The sequence below is a fragment of the Schistocerca americana genome, chromosome 7 (assembly GCF_021461395.2).
Source record: "Schistocerca americana isolate TAMUIC-IGC-003095 chromosome 7, iqSchAmer2.1, whole genome shotgun sequence".
NCBI lineage: Eukaryota > Metazoa > Arthropoda > Insecta > Orthoptera > Acrididae > Schistocerca > Schistocerca americana.
Window position 1 is genome coordinate 340,786,376 of NC_060125.1, and position 22,024 is coordinate 340,808,399.

At 39.6% G+C, this 22,024-nt stretch overlaps 1 protein-coding gene across 1 annotated transcript in view; it reads left to right on the forward strand.

Moving 5' to 3' along the window:
* The window catches only part of LOC124622512 (fat-like cadherin-related tumor suppressor homolog), an 883,388-nt gene that overhangs the window by 781,691 nt on the left and 79,673 nt on the right, over nt 1-22,024 (forward strand). Inside the window, exons 18-20 of the mRNA XM_047148232.1 lie at nt 2,063-2,234; nt 2,385-2,609; nt 3,254-3,277. Coding sequence (XP_047004188.1) covers nt 2,063-2,234; nt 2,385-2,609; nt 3,254-3,277 — 421 coding nt within the window. The remainder of the gene's footprint in view (nt 1-2,062; nt 2,235-2,384; nt 2,610-3,253; nt 3,278-22,024) is intronic.

Here is a 22,024-nt window from a genome sequence, read left to right on the forward strand (position 1 = left end):
CCCTCCCTCTCTCCCTCCCCCCCCCCCCCTCTCTCTCTCTCTCTCTCTCTCTCTCTCTCTCTCTCTCTCTCTCTCTTTACTATACTTTTATTAGTGACCCTGAACATAATTTGTCAGTGACACCAATATCACCAGAGAACAAAAGAAGGTTGCATGTGATTTCCAGTTGAAGTTATTTCCTGCAAGATGATGCATCTCATTAGTGAAAGAATGATATCAGAATTCATGTTTCTTTATTCCTTTCTAGAAACTTTTCTCCATTTTTTTAAATACAAGGTTAAAACATTTGTGTCAAACTGTAGCTCACCTTGCACCTGTCCAAATATAGTTTCACTGCAGTTTTTGACTTGCATGTATCATTTATTATTGTCATTGTGGAATTTCCAATACTCATAATACTTTCAGCAATGTTCCTGAAACAGAAGTAGGACACTTTGTTTATACATTCAGAGGCACACACACACTGTGCTGGAATGAGATCTTTTTGGTGGGGATGTTATCTTGGGTGGACAGACATCATCATGTGTAGTAACTTGGAGTTTTCCACAGAGAAGTGTGTTGGCACCCTTGATATTCATATTGTACATTATCAACCTTCTGGACAGTAGTAATAGTAATCTCAGAGTTTTTGCAGTTGATGGAGTTATCTATAATGAGGTACTTTCTGAAAGAAACTGCTTAAATATTCAGTCAGATTTCACCAAACAAAAATACTTAGTGTCGTATGAATGAGATATCAATGAGTCATTGTTAGAATTGGCCAACTCATACAAGTACTTGGATGTTACACAGTAGGGATATGAAGTGGAATGATCACAAAGGCTCAGTCGTGGGTAAGGCAGTGGTAGGCTTTGGTTTATGGTGGAATACTGGGGAAGTGCAGTCAGTCTACAAAGGTGATTGCTTAAAAATCACTAGTGTGACCAGTTCTAGAATATTGCTCAAGTGTGTGGGATCCATAGCAAATAGGACTAACAGGAGATATTGAAAGTATACAGAGAAGGGCAGCACAAATGGTCACAGGTGTGTTTGATCCATGGCAGAGTGTCACAGAGATAATGAAGGATATGAACTGGAAGACTCTTGAAGATAGACATAAATTATCCCAAGAAAGACTACTAACAGAGTTTCAAGAACCAGCTTTATATGATGACACTAGGAACATAGTACAACCCCCTATGTATTGCTCACATAGGGATTGTGAGGATAAGGTTAGAATAATTATTGCTTGCACAATGGCATTCAAACATTCTTCCTGTGCTCCTGAATGGAACAGGAAGAAACCCTAATAACTGGTACAATGGAACATTCCCTCTGCTATACTCTTCACAATGGTTTGCGGAGTATAGATGTATCTGGAGATGTAGATTGTTCAGCTACTTTTGATATGTCTGTTCTCTTTGCTTTGAGCTACATTTACATTCTGTTGTTTCCTCTATTCAAATAATCTAACCGATCAAGTCGAGTCTAATATAGAAAGTTCAGAGCCTTTCCGTATTTCCATCTGTTCAATAATATTGTTTCAGAGTCATTGGGGTGTGGAAAAGGGGGGGGGGGGGGGAGCTGTGGGAAGTAGAGACAAGCACACACAACGGACAAGATATAGTTAAAAATTACCTAAACTTGCACTAAACTAAAGACATGCACTGCAGCTCGTATGAAGCTGACTGGGAGCTACTTCTTCATAGTAATTATGAATGCAAAACATTGAATATGTACAACTCTTTATCCTATGTTAGTTTTCTACGCACTCAACCATGCAAATCTGAGTTCCAAAGGTCTTGAGTACAGAAAATTATTTTTTTTTTTCTTATTTGTTTCTTAATGCATATCAGGACCTTTTGTTGAAATAAAACTAAGTAATAAATTAATTTGTGAATAGTATGCTTCTTGTGGGTTTTGTCATTACCCGTTAGTGTCCTACTGTTGCTTACAGGCTTCTTCCAGCATTCTTATTGCTTTTGTAAATATTACTTTGTGGTAAATGAGAATATAGTTTGTTTTCATTTTGATGCAAGTATTTACATCACTATTTTCTTATACATACATACAACATTTGCAGGTCCATGCAGTTGATCTGGATAAAGGAGAAAATGGTGAAGTGAGGTATGAACTAATAAAAGGCCATGGAGAGCTCTTTAAAGTATGCAGAAAGAGTGGTGAAATTACACTGAAACAGAGCTTGGAAGGGCATAATAGGGAATATGAACTTGTAATTGCTGCCTATGATGGAGGTATGCTAGTGTATTCCTATATAAATTTGATATCAAGCTGTATTTTTTAAATACATGTTCCTAAAATCATAATGTTTGTAAGACAAAGCTATAAGTGTGCTTTGTTCTGAGAATTTTTTGTGTGTAACAAGATTATTATTATCTTTTAAGGTATCACGCCATGCTCTACAGAGATGCCTGTTCATATAAAAGTTATTGACAGATCCATGCCTGTTTTTGACAAACAGTTCTACACAGACAGTGTTTTAGAAAGTATTGAATTACATTCTTCTCTTGCTGTTAGTATACAGGCTGAATCTCCACTTGGCAGGAAACTTATTTACAGCATTGTGAAAGGAAATGAGTACGAGGAATTTGCCTTAGACTTTAACACAGGTAAGTGCTCTTCAGTTTGCACTGGTGATGTGCATGGAAGTTCTGTAGCAACATGCTTCGTGACAGTGCAGTTAAAGAGCATATTAGATCATGGTTACAGTAACAATCACTGATGAGTGTCTTTTGCAATAGTAGTAATGTTCACTATGAGCATTTTGTGCATTTGCTAATATAAATACCATGTTGTTTACTGACTGATGCACTAAATTAGACTTTAGTCTCAAAATCTGACATGATACGGTTATGGGCCCTGCTGTCATTATGAGCTGTAAAGTAATTGAGGATGAGGGATTATTTCCTCAGATTTCAGTCCAGGTTTGGGATTAATCTATAGATAAATTCAAAACCTGCTTGAACTTTACTTCTTCTCATTTGCATTTAACTTCCAGTGGAAACAGTTTACTACTATGAACTAATAGTGAAATTAACTTCAGGATTTAGGAAATACATGGCTGGTGTAAGTAACTTGCCCAAATGACATTTGAAGAAAAATAATAAAGATCATCTGAATAGTTAGGATTATTTCTGTAGTTAAATACAAATGCATGGGAAATAATTATTACATTACTGTTAATTCAATAATGATAGAAAATGCTGCTGAAGTACTGTATCTAGACTGATGTATTTTCTATCTCCATCCACAGCCCCCGACAGTAACAATGGTCCCTGTGAGTATCGATTTCTCTTATTATTGTATGTTTGTGTTTGGCTTTGTATTGTAATTTGTAGCATGTTGTGCTGCAAGTGGCATGGGGTGCATACACTGTCCTTGGAAGAAATGACTTTAACTACCTAATTTGCTTGCTTCATCTTGCTTTTACTTTCTCTTGTCCTGTATGCATTTGCCCATATGATGAAATAGTTTAATATTTAAATTTTGCGTGCTTGATGAACTGCTAGAGAACAGGATTCATGATGATAATTATAGTGAGAAACTAAAAGTGGAAACTAATAATCACTATCACTTAAAGTGGAAAATTACATGGTTTTCCATAAATTTACTGCAGTGCAATGCGTAGTTAACAGGAAATGCTGAAGAGAGAAAATTATGGTAAAGAAGGTAAACAAATAATGACAGCCAAAATCCTGAAGAAATATGTGATTAGAGAGACAACATGGGGGAAAACTGAAAATAAATAAAGTTAATAAAGTAGAGTTTTGAAATAAGAGACATAAAAAATAGAAAAAGGGAGAGAAAACAAGGTAGAAAATGGGAGAGATGCAAAAAATGAAAAAGCAAAGGGTAATAAATTATAAATTAAGATTGGAGGACCATGAAAGTCATTGGTTGGAGAGCCATTTCTCATCTCTAGGTTGTATGGTATTGATACTGGGAGCAGGAATCCAAATGCCAAAATGTGTTCTTCAACATAATATTTTATTTAGTTGATGTAAACCGTTTGTGGCCATGCATCTTTACGGAACTCTCATTTGTACAGCATTATTAAACACTTTGCAATCCTGTTAAAAGTGTCAACTTACAATTTACTGTTCATTATCTCGTTCGATGAAGATATACTGTGTGATTTACATTACCATGAAAGGGAAAAATAGTTACATTGAAATAAATAATTAGTAAATTAAAATTAAAGTGACATATCTACTTGAAGATTGATTTGAAAAACACACAATGCTCTAGTTGTTATGTTTCTCATAAATGTTATTCCCTTGTCCTCTGATCTGTGAATGGAATAACTCAGCCAGTTATCAGGGAACTTAACAGTTTAGTGTTAAATGCACACTGCAGTCACCTTAGAATTTTTTTATATCACAAACAATTGCCAGAGGTGAAAGTCACAGTAAATTGCAGGAAAAAATTGTATGACTAATTGAAGACCAAACTCTGGACATTTCAACTTCTCATCCAAAACATACAGAACACCAAGTCAAAAGAGCAGCTGATATCAACATTAAAAAAGTCACTGGATAAAACTAAAATAACAAAGAGACAGAATGGCAAGCCAGCACACACTTTCAGGAGGTGAAGTTCCAAGTACTGCCAGTATGCACATTTAAAAGTAGAAGAAAATATTCTTGTTTATGGAACTGAGAGTTCTTTTTTCAAGGGAGAAAACAGATATTGGTTAGGGAAGACTGAAAATAACAGGCATGTCTCTAGGACTGCAAGTTATTATGATACAGCTTCTGGCCACTACATAGCCTCAGCAGATGAAATTTCAATACTGCTGATAGACATACACGAAATAGGTCCATAGGTTCCTCTCCTGGAGTTGAGTGACTCGCCCTTGCTTCTTAATAGTCCACAATGCATCCATCTCTCTTCCCAGAGGAAGGACATAGTAGTTCAGAAAGCTAGAACAGTGTATGAATTTTTATATATGTCTATCGGCAATACTGAAATTTCTTCTCCTGTAGGTAAGTAGTAATTAGTAGTTCTGTCTCATAATTTTATATTTTTCTCAAGTGAGTCTTCCTTTTGATATAAATTATGTGATTTCCTTTTTTCACTAGAATGGAATCAAGTTAGCTGAAAACATACTACTAACACCAAAAAAGTTTCCTGGAAATATGAAAAAGTAGTTATTTGATTCTCTTATATCCATACACATTGTCAATGAAAATAGGTTTTTAAATATTACAGTCTGACTTATATATTGCAGATAAATACATGCTTCCTTATTTTATAACAGATTTTGTCCATAGTGACTTAATATCTGATGGAAATATATTATTTTTTTATGTTGAGTGAGTGATATGGGAGCACCAGAATGTCATTTTTGTAAAGTTTCTCCCCTGGAAATAATATGTACTTATTGCATTTAAACTTCTTGTACTGTCTAAAGTATGTCTTTGTAAATTTTCTGATGTGAACTCATAAATCACTACTTGGGCTATAAGGTCAACATAACAGCATATCACTGATATTGTAATAGTCATAAAATTTTATTATACGGTTTTTCATTGTTACATTGAAGAGTGAAGTGCAGTTGCTTTTGAATGTTATGTATATGCAGTTTTGCAAAAGAATGTAAAAAGTGCTACATGGCTTGAGATGAAAAAAATGTATGCACCATGTGAAATTGTAGTGGAGGTGCCAGCAACACAAAATAGTTGACACAGTCCCTTAATTTTAGAAGCCTTAAATTTTTTCCTCCAGAAGATTTTTACTGCAAAAGAAACCAGAAAAGGAAAATTAGATAGATAATGCATTGCAGAATTTGAAGGTGGAATCTGGAATGCTGTATATTTCAAAATAGCTCACTACTTTATTCTTGTTTTTGTTTCTGTTTTTGTGTTTTTCTTCTCCTTCTTTCTTTTCCTTCTCTTTGACTAAGTCAATAAAAAAGATCTTTCCTGAATGTTTGTTATTTCCTTTTACTACCTTTTTTTCCACTTTATTCATCCTGATGATGTTTAGTGCAGTTTGGTCTTATCGTCTCCAGTGTTTTCAGATTTAACATCACTTTAGGCCAAGTAAAATGGCTAAAACTGACTTGTGCTCAAGAAAGGCTCATTGCATCATAATTATCACCATTAGCAGCAGTGATTTGAAAACCACTGCTGCATAGAGGCCTCCTCCCAGACTTTTCCATTCCTCCATTCCTTACAGTCTTGAGCTGTATACATCATTGTACCTCCTGCAGGCTTTCTGAGGTCATCCACCCACATTAGGTTGTTGTCTTGTTGTTTTCTTGTCTCATGGAACCCAGCAAAAAAAAGTTCTTTATCCTTGTTGTGCCTACCTCCATTTCATTTTTATTGCAGTCGTAATTACAGCTGCCTTTCCAGACTGTTCCTTGAGCCATGTATTTCTAGTCTTGTCACCCCCATCTCCCATTGCTTACTGAATAACACTAAGAATTTCTTTCATTTTAACAAAGAAGTCCATGACTCACTGTCATAAGTCAAAATGGTAATACATACTGACTGCAAACTTCCCATTTGAGACCTATTGGAAGCTTAAATGTGAAGTCTATATTAGTTTGGCAAACATGACCACCAATACCAGCATATTGAGCCAGAATGCAACATCACATAGGATGCGGGAAGGGATAGTAGAGTACGGGTGGGGAGAGAGACAAAAGCTGTCTGCTGGAGTGTGGAGGGACTAGATCACCAACAGCTGCAGTGTCAGAAGATTGTGGAGCACGCAAGTGGGGGGAAAAAGGAGCAAAAAAGGAGAGAAGTGGGGAAAGATGATCAGATGCGTTGGCAGAGGGCTGAAAATAAAAAACATTAGGAGATGAGACTGGGGAGTGATAGGACAGAAGAGGTGGGAACTGTTGGGTGGTGAGTGTGGGGACAGTGCGCTACCATAGGTTGAGGCTGGGATAATTATGGGAGTATAGAATGTATTTTATGGACAACTTCCATCTGCCCAGTTCAGAAAAGCTGGTGGTGGATGGAAGGATCCAGATGGCTTGGGTTGTAAAAAGCAGCCATTACAGTCAAGTGTGTTATGTTCAGCTGCATGCTGTGCCGCAGGGTGGTCTACTTTGCTCTTGGCCACAGTTTGGCGGTGGCCATTCATCTTGGTGGACAGCTGGTTGGTAGTCATATCAATATAAAATGATTGCAGCAGAGGTGGTATATGACATGTCTGCTTTCAAAAATGTCCTAGCCCCTGATGGGGTACGATAAAGTGCTGAGTGGGTGAATTTGGGAGGTTTTGCACCTCGGTCTTCCAAAAGGATATGATCTTTGAGGCAAAGGGTTGGGATTGAGGGTCACATAGGGATTGACTAGGATGTTGTGGAGGTCGGCTGGGTGACGTAACACTACTTTAGGAGGGGTGGGAAGTATCTTTGGTAGGATGGCCCTCATTTCAGGGTACAATGACAGGTAATCGAAGCCCTGATGAAGCATATGATTCATTTATTCCAGTCCTGGTTGGTACTGGGTGATGAAGGGTACACTCTTTTGTGGCTGGTTCTTAGGGGTGCTGGGAGAATTCGAGGTATGAGGGGAAATGGCACAGGATATCTGTTTGCGGACTAGGTCTGGAGGATAGTGCTTGTCTAGGAAGGCCTTGGTGAGACCCTCAGCATACTAAGCAAGGAACTTTTTGTCACTGCAGATATGCTGTCCCCAGGTAGCCAGGCTATATGGGAGGGATTTTTCGATGTGAAAGGTATGACAGCTGTCAAAATAGTCAGGCTATCTGGGGACGGTGTATCTGCAGTGACAAAAACTCCCATGCTCGGTTCGCTGAGGGCCACACCAAGGCCTTCACAGACAGGCACTATCCCCCAGACCTATTCTGCAAACAGATCTCCTGTGCCATTTCCCCTCAGATGCCCAAATCCTCCCACCACTCTCAAGAACCAGCCACACTGGAGTGTCCCCTTCATCACCCAGTGCCACCTTGTACTGGAACAACTGAACCACATCCTTTGCCAGTGCTTTGACCACCTATCATTGTGTCCCTGAAATGAGGACCATCCTACCCAAGATACTTTCCAACCTTCTTAAAGTGGTGTCCCATCACTCATCCAACCTCCACAACATGCTAGCCCATCCCTATGCCACTCCCAAGCCAGTCCCTTGCCACAAGGATCATATCCCTGTGGAAGACCCAGGTGCCAAACATGCTGAATCTACCCACCCAGCATTACCTAATCCAGTCATGTCACAGGTTTCTTGTAGCCCAGGGGGTAGGTCACCTGTGAAAGCAGCCATGTCATATAACAGCTCTGCTGCAATCTTTGCACAGTTTTTTATATTGGTATGACTACCAACCAGATGTCCACCAATATGAATGGCCACTGCCAAACTGTGGCCAAGAGCAAAGCAGACCTCCACGTGGTACAGCATGCAGCTGAACATAATACACATGATAAATAAAAAAATGTAAATGTTGTGTGACTAGGGCCTCCCATCGGATAGACCATTCGCCGGGTGCAAGTCTTTCAATTTGATGCCATTTTGGCAACTTGCATGTCAATGGGGATGAAATGATGATGATTAGGACACGACACCCAGTTCCTGAGCGGAGAAAATCTCAGACTCAGCCAGGAATTGAACTGGGGCCCTTAGGAGTGACATTCTGTCGCGCTACCGCTCAGCTACCATGGGGGGGGGGGGGGGGGGGGCAGACACACACTTGATTGTAATGGCTGCTTTATTATCCAAGTCATCTGGATCCTTCCCTCCACCACCAGCTTCTCTGAACTGTGCAGATGGGAGTTATACTTACCACACATTCTCCACTCCCGTAATTATCATGGCCAAAAGTTTCCACCCCCTCTACCCTACCAGCTCTTCCCCATTTTCATCTCCCGCCCTGTTTATTTGCAGCCCTCTGCTAAGGCATCCACCAACCTTTCCCTGCTTTTCTCCCATTTTTCTCTATTTTTTGCTCCTTTTTTCCCCACTTCCCTGCCCCACAATATCCTGACTCTGTGCCTGTTAGCAATCTAGTCTCTGCACATTCCAGCAGACAGTGTTTGTCTCTTTGCCCACCCGTACACTACTGTCCCTTATCATTCCCCTTCCCCACCCTCTCCAGATTGCTGCTTGCATCCCACATCATGCGGCTTTTTGCGGATGATGCTGTAGTATACAGAGAAGTTGCAGCATTAGAAAATTGTAGCGAAATGCAGGAAGATCTGCAGCGGATAGGCACTTGGTGCAGGGAGTGGCAACTGACCCTTAACATAGACAAATGTAATGTATTGCGAATACATAGAAAGAAGGATCCTTTATTGTATGATTATATGATAGCAGAACAAACACTGGTAGCAGTTACCTCTGTAAAATATCTGGGAGTATGCGTGCGGAACGATTTGAAGTGGAATGATCATATAAAATTAATTGTTGGTAAGGCGGGTACCAGGTTGAGATTCATTGGGAGAGTGCTTAGAAAATGTAGTCCATCAACAAAGGAGGTGGCTTACAAAACACTCGTTCGACCTATACTTGAGTATTGCTCATCGGTGTGGGATCCGTACCAGATCGGTCTGACGGAGGAGATAGAGAAGATCCAAAGAAGAGCGGCGCGTTTCGTCACAGGGTTATTTGGTAACCGTGATAGCTTTACGGAGATGTTTAATAAACTCAAGTGGCAGACCCTGCAAGAGAGGCGCTCTGCATCGCGGTTTAGCTTGCTCGCCAGGTTTCGAGAGGGTGCGTTTCTGGATGAGGTATCGAATATATTGCTTCCCCCTACTTATACCTCCCGAGGAGATCATGAATGTAAAATTAGAGAGATTAGAGCGCGCACGGAGGCTTTCAGACAGTCGTTCTTCCCGCGAACCATACGCGACTGGAACAGGAAAGGGAGGTAATGACAGTGGCACGTAAAGTGCCCTCTGCCACGCACCGTTGGGTGGCTTGCGGAGTATAAATGTAGATGTAGATGTAGATGTTGCATTCCAGCCTGAGATGCTGGAGATGGGAGTCGTGTGTGTTTGTGTGTGTGTGTGTGTGTGTGTGTGTGTGTGTGTGTGTGTGTCTTTTACTGATGAAGGCTGTGGCTGAAAACTATATATGAGTATCTTTACCTTGTACCCGTCTGCAACTTGACGAGTTTTCTTTACGGTAAGTAGCCATCTGTCTTTTTGTACATTGGTGATATTTCTACCTGGAGTTTCCACTGTTTTTGGTTAGCAGATGCAGGGTAGTTTTTACTTCTCTGTTTATTTATTTTGCTGTATGTCCAGTTATTGTCTTCAACTGCCAAATGTGTAAAATCTTCTTAACTGGTTCTCTAACTTCTTTGTCAGTTTACTATCCAACAATGATTTGGATTCTCCACCCATCCCAAGTATTGATACAGATACTGTAGTTTCATGATATGGCTGCAGCTTCTGCCTAAGCGTGGGCCGTAACTGCCACCACAGGTTTGTCTGTGTGCCCATCTACTGATGTGTGAGTGCTAGCAAATACTGCAGCCTTGCACTTGTCCTGTAGTTTTTGCTGTTCTCTTGAAGCCTTTGATACACACCATTGATAGCAGAGTGATTGAAATTGCCTATGTTTACATTTCTTGATTCAAAACACTCATAATGTGTGCATGCTTAAGACAACTTTCACTACACTCTGGACTTTGCTTCTGGCTAGTTGTGAGCTTCATGCACTCTGCCATCATCAACTGCAGGAACTTCCTGTTTGTTCCACTGGTCTCTGCATCACTACCAATCTGAGTGATGATAAACTGTGTTCTACCTGTGCCCAGTAGGATGGAAAAGTTAATTTGCACAATTTTTTCATTGTGTCGAACATACATAACTCTGTGATGCCAGTTGATTTTTAGGCCTACTTCCAAACAGGATCTATAAATAATGTTCTGTAAATTTTGCAAATTTCTCTGGCATTAATCATTTCTGTTAAAACCATCTACACACACCTTTCCTTTCTTCATACGTTAAATGGTATTATGCACCTCATTTGGCATTTCTTTTGGACTGTTCACTCTTGTGTTAGTGGATCATCTCGTGGGCTTTAAAAACGTGTTAAGAAAGCTTGGACAAATTCTTCCTCTGCTTAGATTTTTTATCATCTGAAATGATGAAATATCTAGCTGACATCTGTTATGGTTTTGTTTTCTTAAAACTTACTGTTTGCTTGTGTTTTTCTTGAACATTTTTCAATTTTTTTGTGCTCCAGGAAGCTGACTGCAGTTGGCATATGTGAGTATTATCATTTTCTTGAAACACTCACATTTTCTTTGATAGTTACTTTCTTCCATTTTCAATGAATTCTATGGAATGTCTTATTTATTCAAAAAGAAGTTGCTATTCTCTGAGTTTTCTTCATTTTTTGTAACTCATTTGCTTACAGTAAGGTCCAGATCTGTGTATTCTCCATGCTATGTTCCTCCTTCCCCCCCTTTTACTTGGGTGTGGAATACTGATATCTCACAAACTTGGACATAGGAGTGGGGTCTTCAATAACTCTACAATGGTACAGCAGCCTTCAAGCCTCAGACTGTTTTCTGTAATGTTTGAGCAGCAGAGCTGTGCCCACAGCTGTCTCACCCAGGCCTGCAAAAGTTTGCTGTACAAGAGCTGGGATGGGGTCTCTTAATTACAATTTGGAGATGTTAAGGGAACACTGGAAGGAAGTTAATGAACTGTAAGGTCGTAATCAGAGAACAAATGTTGACTCAACAGAAATTATTAGCAACAGGCTGTGAATCCACCTATAGAACAGAAGGTCAAAGAAAAATGTACTAATAAATCAGCAGTGGCTTCAAACAAAAGGTTTTACAAGAAATACAACCAGTCATAGGGAGAACAAGAAAGGTGAAAGGTTATTAAAAGTGTGCTTAAATGAGTGCTTGAAGAACTGTTGGAGACATCCAAGAGAAAAGTGATCCTGTTGGTGAAGAAATTTAGTGGCCAAACAGTGAATCACAGGAAGATGTCAAAGCAAAATTTAACACTAAGAAGTGGTGTGACAGAAACTGGAGCTGCTGAGCATAAACAATTATTCACAGTGGCAAACAAACAGGCAAACAGGCAGTTATATAGTAAAGGTAGTTACATGGAATGAAGTCTATAAGGAACTACAAACAAATGAGGGAAGTAGACTCAATTTTAGAATAGCTAAGACCAGGGATAAGGTGACCAACGATTTCTCCCACATTATGCAAGTAAAGAATGAAGATAGATTCGTACTTCAGGGTGAAGGTCAAATGAAGAAAAATGGAACTCCCCTTTAAAAGACTTTCAAATGAAGGAAAGCCAAGAAAATTTTCAGAAAATGTTGACTCTATTTAGAACATGGCATGAGATATATCACAACATGAAGTTTTCATTCTGAGATAGATCACGCAATGCAGTTCAAATTCAGAACTAACTTCTAGAGCTCACTGTGGCTGATACATAAACATCAAATCCAGACAGCAGGCATATAAAACATTCATGAGGCCTGCATTAAGGAAGGAGCAAAGATGTGGGAAACTGAAAAAAAAAAAGAAGTGCTAGAGGGTATGTACAATGGAGTTGAAAACATAAAGTTGTCATCATAAAGATATTGAAAGTCAAGTTGAAATGCTGAGATGGATGTATAGAATCATCAGAACTGACATGATTCCCAATAAGAGAACATGAGAAAATTGAAATGTTGCCGACTTTTCTGTAAAGAAGACTCCAATTGTATAGGCACATCCTGAAAAGAGATCATGTTTGAGGCAGTAGGAGGGAGGAACAACTGGTGGAAAGTGATTCACAGGACTGGGTTAAGACAGTTTCCAAAAACATTTATCATACATAAGACTGGAAAAGAATTATCAGAAGAAATAAACTGATCAGTGTCAATTTCAATATCCATTGCCACCATTATTTTGCTTTTTTGCATCCAAAGCATATTGCAAATTGAAAAAATTTTGTACAAGACTCATTTTGTTTCAGTGGTAAGCATCTTCTGTGGTGATGAGTGTTTACTATTTCTTTTCATGTATTATGATGACAGCAGGTTTTTCTTTTCATTGTCATTAGAGATTGAAAATGAAAGGTTGCTGTGCATCGTCACTGATACTCCCATTCCTTTCTCTCTTATAGCCAACATTTTCTTGAGCTACATTAGACTTCTGTGTATACTTTACATTTCTTTAATTTACTTTAATGTACTTTATTTTATTTTACTATACTGCACTTGCCAGAAAGGATCACGTCCCTACGGATGACCAAGGTGCAAACACTGCCCAATCCACCCACCAGCATGTCCTTTTCCAGTCCTGTCACATGTTTATCCCACTTCATCAGGGGCCAGGCCATCTGTGAAAGCAGCCATGTCATTTACCAGCTCTGCTGCAATGATTGCACTGCAATCATTGCACAGCTTTTTATTTTGATATGATTACCAACCACCCGTCTGCCAGGATGAACGGCCACAGCCAAACTGTGGCCACGAGCAAAGTAGACCATTGTGTGGCTCAACATGTGGCTGGACACAACACACTTGATTTCAAGAGCTGCTTTAATACCCGAGCCATATGGATCCTTTCCTCCACCACCAGTTTTCTGAACTGTACAGATGGGAGCTATCCCATAATTATCCTGGCCTCAACTTACGGTAACATACTATCCCCATACCCTCCACTCAACAGTTTCGACCCACTCTGACCCGTCATCTCCTCCCCATTCTCATATCCAAACCTGTTTATTTACAGTGCTCTGCCAATGTATCCACCTATCTTTCCCTGTCCGTCTCCCTCTCCTTTTTTCCCCACATCCCTGTTCCACAACCTCCTGACACTGCACCTGTTGGCAATCTAGTCCTTCCACACTGCACCAGACAGCGTTCGTCTTTCTCCCCACCTGTTCACTATGATCCCTCCCCCTTCCCCACCCCTCCATATTGCTGCTTGTATCCCACATGATTGTTGCATTCCAGCCCAAGATGCTGGAGTTGGTGGTTTTGTGTGTGTGTGTGTGTGTGTGTGTGTGTGTGTGTGTGTGTGATGTGTGCTTGCTTGTGTGTGTGAATGGTGTGTGTGTGTCTCTCTTCTACTGGTGATGGTTGTGACCAAAAGTGTTTTGTAAGTGTCTTTTAATTATGCCTGTCTGCAACTTGATGTGTCTTCTTTGGCAAGAAGCAAACTCTTTTCCTAGATTGTTGATATTCCTACCTGGAGTTTCCATTGTTTGATATACTTCCCTTTTAATTTTCAAAACTGTATTTTGCATAGCATCGAACAAAATCCATGGCTGTACTTGGTTTGCATATAAAAAGCAATATTGGGATGTGTGTGATATAAGATGTGATGGGAGGAATATATAGTGGGCTGCATCAAACCAATCAGAAAACTAATGACTCAGTAAGATAGGGACCACTGAATATGCTATGCAACTTCTCAATGTCTTCTGATGACAAAAAGAAAAACTAGCTGCCATCACAACATGTGAAGAGAAACAATTAATGCCAGTCACCATCAAGGGAAAAATATTTTTCAATTCACAGTATATTTAGGGTGAATAAAAAGTTATTCCAACAGCAACGCAGAAAATGGCTACCAAAACAAATGTCCAATTCAGAGTTTTGGACCATATTGTTGTTTGTTCCAATAAAGTAAACATCTTGTTGTAACGTTGCAAAAAGCGTCATGGCAAGTCAATGTCTGCAGCCCTCTAAAATTGAATGCATTATAAATTACGCATACAGGTTGGGTGACTGACTGCTAAATGGCATACTGGCTTGAGTGCTCTTCTGGCACCTGATCTGTTTGTGTGTAAAGAAGAAAGCAAAAGACGGAAGCTTAAATTTGTGCTCTTAAGCTAGGTTTGAAAAAGGCCCTAATATTTGCAAGAGTGGGTACTGCGAAGGAGGGACCAGCAGTAGTATAAAAGAGATGGTAATTAATTGTGAGCTTAAGTGATCATGAATTCATTTGTCAGTTAAGAAATCATCTGGTATGGAAATATAAGATCTGTGTCATCTGTTTCATGTTGTTGTCATATCTGGTCCTGCCTATTGCTGGTAGAGAAGGGTTTGATGTCCATATGGCTACAAATAGTACAAGAAACGATATTATGAAAAGGAATCTCACCATATAGCAAAGATGCTGAGTCACAGATAGGCACAATAGAAAGACTGTCACAAATGAAGCTTTTGGTCAATAAGGGCTTTGTCAAAAATAGACAACACACACACACACACACACACACACACACACACACACTCATGCAAACTCAATTCACACATACAACTGCAGTATCAGGCAACTGTAACTACACTGCCAGTCTGATGCTGCTGCTTGCAATGTGGTTTCGGTTGCCCGAGACTGCAGTCGTGTTTGTGAGTTGCGTTTGCGTGTGTGTGTGTGTGTGTGTGTGTGTGTGTGTGTGTGTGTGTGTGTGTGTGTGTGTGTCATCTATTTTTGATAAAGGCCTTACTGGCTGAAAGCTTTATTTGTGATAGTTTTTGTGTTATGCCTGCCTGCGACTCAGCATCTCTGCTATATAGCGAGTAGCAACTTTCGTTTTCATAATAGTGGTTGATTCCATCCTGGAATTTCCATTGTTTAATAGTAAAAGAAAGTTTCAAATATTGTAGACAGTACAGTTTCACAAGAGAATTTCTTTGTATTTAGAAGTAAACTGCATATTTAGTATGTAAGCCAACAGCATCCAAGAGTAGTTCAATGCAGAGTATGTTTATTTGTAAATGAAATATCTTCTCTGTTACTTGTTTTGTCTGTTTTTGTCTATTAAAGTCAACTTACTTGTGTATATTTGCATGTGTAGAATATTCATTTGTGATTTGTTTTCATGTCAGCTTAACTGCCTATCTGCAAAATTATGTCAGTGGGGATAACAAACACATTACTAAATAAAACCCTTTACACAGACATCACAGTTTAGTGTTAATTATTTACATAAATTGCAGCATTTAGTACTGTAGGGTAAAATATTGTCTCCAATTCAATACACTACTTGTTTCATACTATAGTTATGATTTTGATTTGTCATTGCTATTGATTCTACATTTTGAATCATTTTCATCAGCCTACATACAGATTTTCTTATATGTCTTGAAGAACTGAGTAGGTAGTACTTTCCAATAGTATTAATAGCCGTGAATTCCACCACTACTTTAAGTTAAAAATGAATACATGATCTTGAAAAAAGGAAGGGAGGAAAAGGCAGAACTCGTATAGATAGATGTGTTGACTAGTTTTGAATAGAGAGAGACTTCTTTGGTAAGGAAATTTTGTATGCTTTTACCATATGAAGAAGAACAATCTAGGAGTTGGTTGTATGTCTGGTGTGCTCTGCTACTGGGTATATTAGAAAAATAACATTTTGATTAATGATCCACTGAATTTACTAAAAATGAAAGTTTATTACAATGTTGATTAATCATTGTCTGCCCTAATATCCTTCATCAGTGGCACCAAAATATATTTTATTGTTTATAGTAAATAAAATACATTACAAATCCATGAATTATCACAATTAGTCATCACCAACATACCACGTCAAAGTGTCTGTCAGTCCATTATGGCCAGGGACATCAGCTGGCATGTAGTTTTCAATTCAATAAACTTTACCAGCAGCCGTATACTTTAGGTTATTTTTTTTTTTCGAATGCAACCAGTTTCAGCAATTCATTTTGCCATCTTCAGGCCCCATACATTTTTTTGAATCAACCAGCTTATCGTATAGTGGCATAAAACTGGATACCATGAATCCCAGTGCTTGTGCAACGGATTCAACAATTCAGATTCACGGTATCCAGTTTTATGCTGCTATACGATAAGCTCGTTGATTCAAAAGAAGTGTATGGGGCTTGAAGATGGCAAAATGAATTGCCAAAACTGGTTGCATTCGAAATAAAATAAAATAACCTAAAGTATATGGCTGTTGGTAAAGTTTATTGAATTGATCATTATTGTCAAATCAAATTTTGACACAGTATGATGATGATACACTTAGTATCAATTATGCAAATCCATGATATTGCCATGAACAGTGGTGCATGCTGTTTGGTATTGTAGTTAACGTCACCAGCTGGCATGCTGTGGGTCGCCAATTCAAGTCCAACCTTCAGCAGTTATTTGTAATTTAGTATTTATCATTTGTCTAATGTTCTTAAAGTATATTATGTTTATAATGTTTGTATATCCTGTAATATCTGATGTTTGTGTAAGTACAAGCATTCTGGAATGTTTGGTGTTTATATAAATAGCCGCACTCTCCATCCAGGAATTTAGTTATGTTCTGGCTGCATACTGGTGTTCGTAATAAACATGCCATTTAGTGCCAAGCATTGTATTTAATTGATGATCCTGCTATTAGATTTGGACCTGAATGTGGGACATGACACTATGTGGTGGAAATCCCAGGTAGTTTGAAACATCAACATCACTGTGGCTCCAATCAGGCAAGTAATAGCAGTTGCCTAAACGGACAAGAATCAGAATATATCATTCTACATTTCAGTGGTCCACATATTCAAGACACCAGTGGATTCCAAGCCAGCTATAAGTCTGCTGGACATATGGCATCCATCAGTATTTTCGGGAGATACTGGTCAGGACCCGACAAAATGGCTGAAAGAAGTCAACCTAATGATCAAGTACAATAGGTGGGATGAAATAAAGTGTTTGGCAAATGTGTACTTTTATTTGGATTTGGCAAATGTGTACTTTTATTTGGATGGCCCAGCCCAGCAGTAGTTCAGGAACAACAGAGAGAAGCTAAACTGCTGGGATAAATTACAGGCCGAACTGAAGAAAACATCTGACAACAATCAGCAGCAAGTCTGCCTACAGAAGAACTACTGAAGAACAAGGGCACAATGGTGTAGAGAAACAACACAGTTCTACATACAGTTTTGGCCCTGTGCCATATTGTGAAGCCAAATATGATAGAAGTTGACAAAATTTCACACTTTATGAAAGAAGCTGCAGAAACATTTGCCAAGTTCTTCAGGTAATGGATGTCATAACATCCAAGGCATTCATCATGTGGTGCCAGCACATTAAGGAAATGCAACAGAAAGTAACTGGACATAGGAAGTACTATGGACTACCAAATGTAGACCCTATGGCAGTCACAGAATACCACGACAACCTTTCTTGTCTCATGTGCCAAGTGAACGAAGAGATACTGCATTTTATGACTACCAGAACCATCGGATCAGGTAAGCAGGAGACAGTAGGTACAAATGTCAACATGATATGTCAGGAGATAATAGAGACTGTTGAAGAAGAGGTGTATTGATCTTTAGCACCAATCTCTGCCACTAACTGAATGCAACAGAATGGGCTCAGCCAATTCTGCCATACACCACAGCCATCAAATGGCAACCATACATCTGACCAATGCTAGTATGAGCAACTTCTATGCCAAGTAAAACAATATGTAGAAGAACAGACATTTGGAGGTCAGAGAACAACACACCAGTGTGTTTCCACTCTGCCTGCCTTGGGCACATTGTACACTACTGCAGAGAGGGAAGGTGAGTTTTTGATGATGTCTACACTGCAAGACATCAGTCATCACAACAGTTCTGCTCACTCCAGTCAATTGCAGACCATTATAGTCACCTGTGGGATGAAGCCCACCAACATAATGTGGATGAGGTTGCTTCCCAACATGCCATAACCACTCCTTTGTGCCATAAAGAAGTACCAGTCACTCGCCTAGCTGCCGACATCAGGAAAACTATGCAAGGCAACCATCTACGAAGATGATGTTACCACATATACAAATACTTGATGGTCACCAAAATGTCAGGAAATCTGATTGACACACAATTGATGGCCAACCTGTCCAGACACTAGTCGACTCGGGGCTGTCTTTTCTGTCCTGTCAGATGATTATCATTAACAGACAAAAAAGACTATGTTCCGTGATACAAAAGTGATTGTGCTAAAAGTTGCAAATGGGAAATAAATCCAGCTGACAGGAATGTCTGCTACAAGAATAATTATCAGTGACAGAGGAGAGCCCTATGAATTTTGTCATTTTAACAGAATTTAGTTATAATGTTATTCTCAGATGGGACTTTTTCCAGGCATCAGAAGCAGCCATAGGCTGTAGAAGATCAGAGCTGCAGATTTACGATGCTATTTCAGAAAGCACACATAACAGAGATTGCTCTGGGTGATTGTTTGCTGTTGTAAACATTGTTGTCCTGCCATCATCAACAAGACAAGTTCCAGTCATCAATTGAGATGCTCAGTTAAACTGTAAGTTTTGTCTTGAATTGCAAGAAGCTACTCAGACTCAATATTTGTCTTGAGCAGCCACAACATATCCCTAAAGATTTGTGCTTAGGTACACCTGAACCACTCCAGGAAGTGTAGCTTAGTGACATTGACAAAGAACTGTGCTCTGCCACCATTACAGACCACACAGAGTAGGAAGCTGCTATCAAATTATCAATAGAATCTGGCCCGGCCAATGGACAACATCAATGAGTGACAGCTGTTATGTGCCAATTTTAGACGCTTTTAAATTCAGACTGGAGAAAAAACAGACCAAGTGACCCGTGGTAAAATAAATTATGAACATTGAGGTCACCCACCAATTAGCCAGCAATCATGTGGAGAGTTGCCAGCTGAACAACAGATAATTTGGGAGGAAGTGAAGAAGAAACTGCAATATGACATCAGAGATTCCTTGGTCCTCTCCTGAAGGCCTTCTGAAGAAGAAGAATGGCATATATGTGTCAACTGAACAAATTTGTGAAGGACGATGTCTGTCCATTGTGGCACATTGATGACATTCTAGACTGCTTGAAAAGAGGAAATTATTTGTCAACTATGGACATGCAGACAGACTACTAGCCAATTGAGGTTGAGGTTGAGCAGGAAAACACAGCCTTCATAACTCCTAAGAGTTTCCAGTTATGTTGTTTGTGCTGTACAACACCAGAGCCACCTTAAAATGTATGATGGACAACCTGTTACAACACCTTAAATGAACAATGTATCTTTATTGTCTGGATGACATTTTCATTTTTTTGAAGACATTTGAGAAACATCTAAGCCACCTGAAAACCATGTTGAAGTGTGTTCAGACTGCAGATCTCTGTCTGAATCCAAGAAAGTGCCTGTTTCCCACCCAAGAAATAAAAATCTTGGGTATTTAGAGAATGGTGATGGATTCTGTCCTGGCCAGAGAAAGTGAGAGCAGTCACATATTTTCCAGCTCCTCAACACATTTGTAATGTGAGAAGATTTCTCAGAATGGGCTCATGTTACCAGCAATTCATAGAGGATTTCTGCACTTGGGCACTTAGCTTACAGAACTATTACAGGGAAATATCAAATGTTCCTGGAACAAGGTGCAAGAAAGAGCTTTCCTTGTGTTTAAGAAGATGTTACCATCTTCTCCAGTCCTAGCATTACATGATGTGAGACAGAATTTCACGCCGACAGTCCCATAAATATAAGGCTGGTGCTAGTGCAAATGCAGGAAGATGCTGAAAATGTGATAGCTTATGCTTCATGTGTACTCCCCAGGTCAGGGATGAATTACTCTACTACCAAGAAAGTGTGCCTTGCACCTGTTTCAGTCATCAAAAAGTTCAGCCATATTTATTTGGCAGTCCATTCACCACTGTGACAGACTGCAATTCCCTACGCTGTCTGACTAGCCTGAAGGATCCATAACATCGACTGGTGAGATAGGTGCTGAGACTTCAGGACTACAACATCATGCCAAGTGGTTGCAAATGCAAGGGCAATGAATGCATTTCGAGGAATCCTTTGGAGGAATGGAGTGAGGATGAAATGACATTGCTGCTGAACATAAGGGTACATCCAGAACTGATGAAAACCAAAGAAAACTTGAGGACAGAGAAGCTGGCCAAAGAAGAATTCCACTTAACAAACAGATCATGGTTATAAGAGGAATAATGATCCAATATCCAACAGAGTGGAAATGGTTGCTTCTCATCCCAGCTCATTTGCAGCCAACTATCCTGAAGTATTTACTCACTGCTCCAGTATCTGATCATCTGTGATTTGTGAAGACTCTAAAAAGAATCAGATACAGTTATCACTGGCCAGGTCCCTACCGATCCACTAGATGCTATGTGAGCCACTGTAAGGAGTGTCGGTGACTGAATCTCAAGCTGAAATGACCTCCATGGCATTTGGTACTGATCCCTCCTGCAACAGCGCCATTCCACTGAGATGAAATCCTCTTGGGGAGGTTCCCAAAGTTTCGAAATGGGATTCAGTGGATTGTAGTCTGCTCTTACTACCTCACCCACCTGTGCTCTCACCAAAGCTGTGTGAATCTGAAACTCCAGAAATTGAAAAGTTACTTGATTGCGGAAAAGTTTTCTAGTCAAGACTAGTATCATAGGTAATTTCATGTTGCAATCTCATCCACAGGATGAAAACTGTGTACCACCCACACATGAATGGCCTCACAGATAGAATAAGATAAAATGCTGCCCATTGTGACATTTGCATACTACACAGCAAGGCAAGACGCCACAGGCTTCACAATGATCTTTGGGCTCCACGACTGTGAGGCTGAAACCGCCATGGATACACTGTTCCCGTGTCAGCCAGATGATACTCAATATGATTATCACTAGAACCAAAGAAGCAAAGCATCTGATGTACAAACAGAACCTGGATGCCCAGGAGAAAGACAGAGAGTGTTGTAACATCAAGCAGCAGCCAATGAGATACAGCTAGGGAGACTTGGTATGGATTTCTACTTCTGTGCATAAAGTAGGACTAGCGGAAAAGTTGCCAAAGCACTACTGTCAGCTGTAGTATATCCTTAATTGCTTGTCAGGCATCATATACAAAGTCCAGGATAATGACCCTTTATCAAGAAGACAGAAGCGCAGAGATGTCGTCTGGGTCCTCTGCATGAAGTCCTATGACAGACAGTCAAGAAGTGTAATCAATTGCTGGAAGTTCGAAGAAACTGAATACCAACTTAATAATCGTGAAGCTTCGACAGGAGATGCTACCTTCAAATGCTCATCCTAGTGAAGAGGATGTGCAGTGTGGCATAACCATTAACAGCATT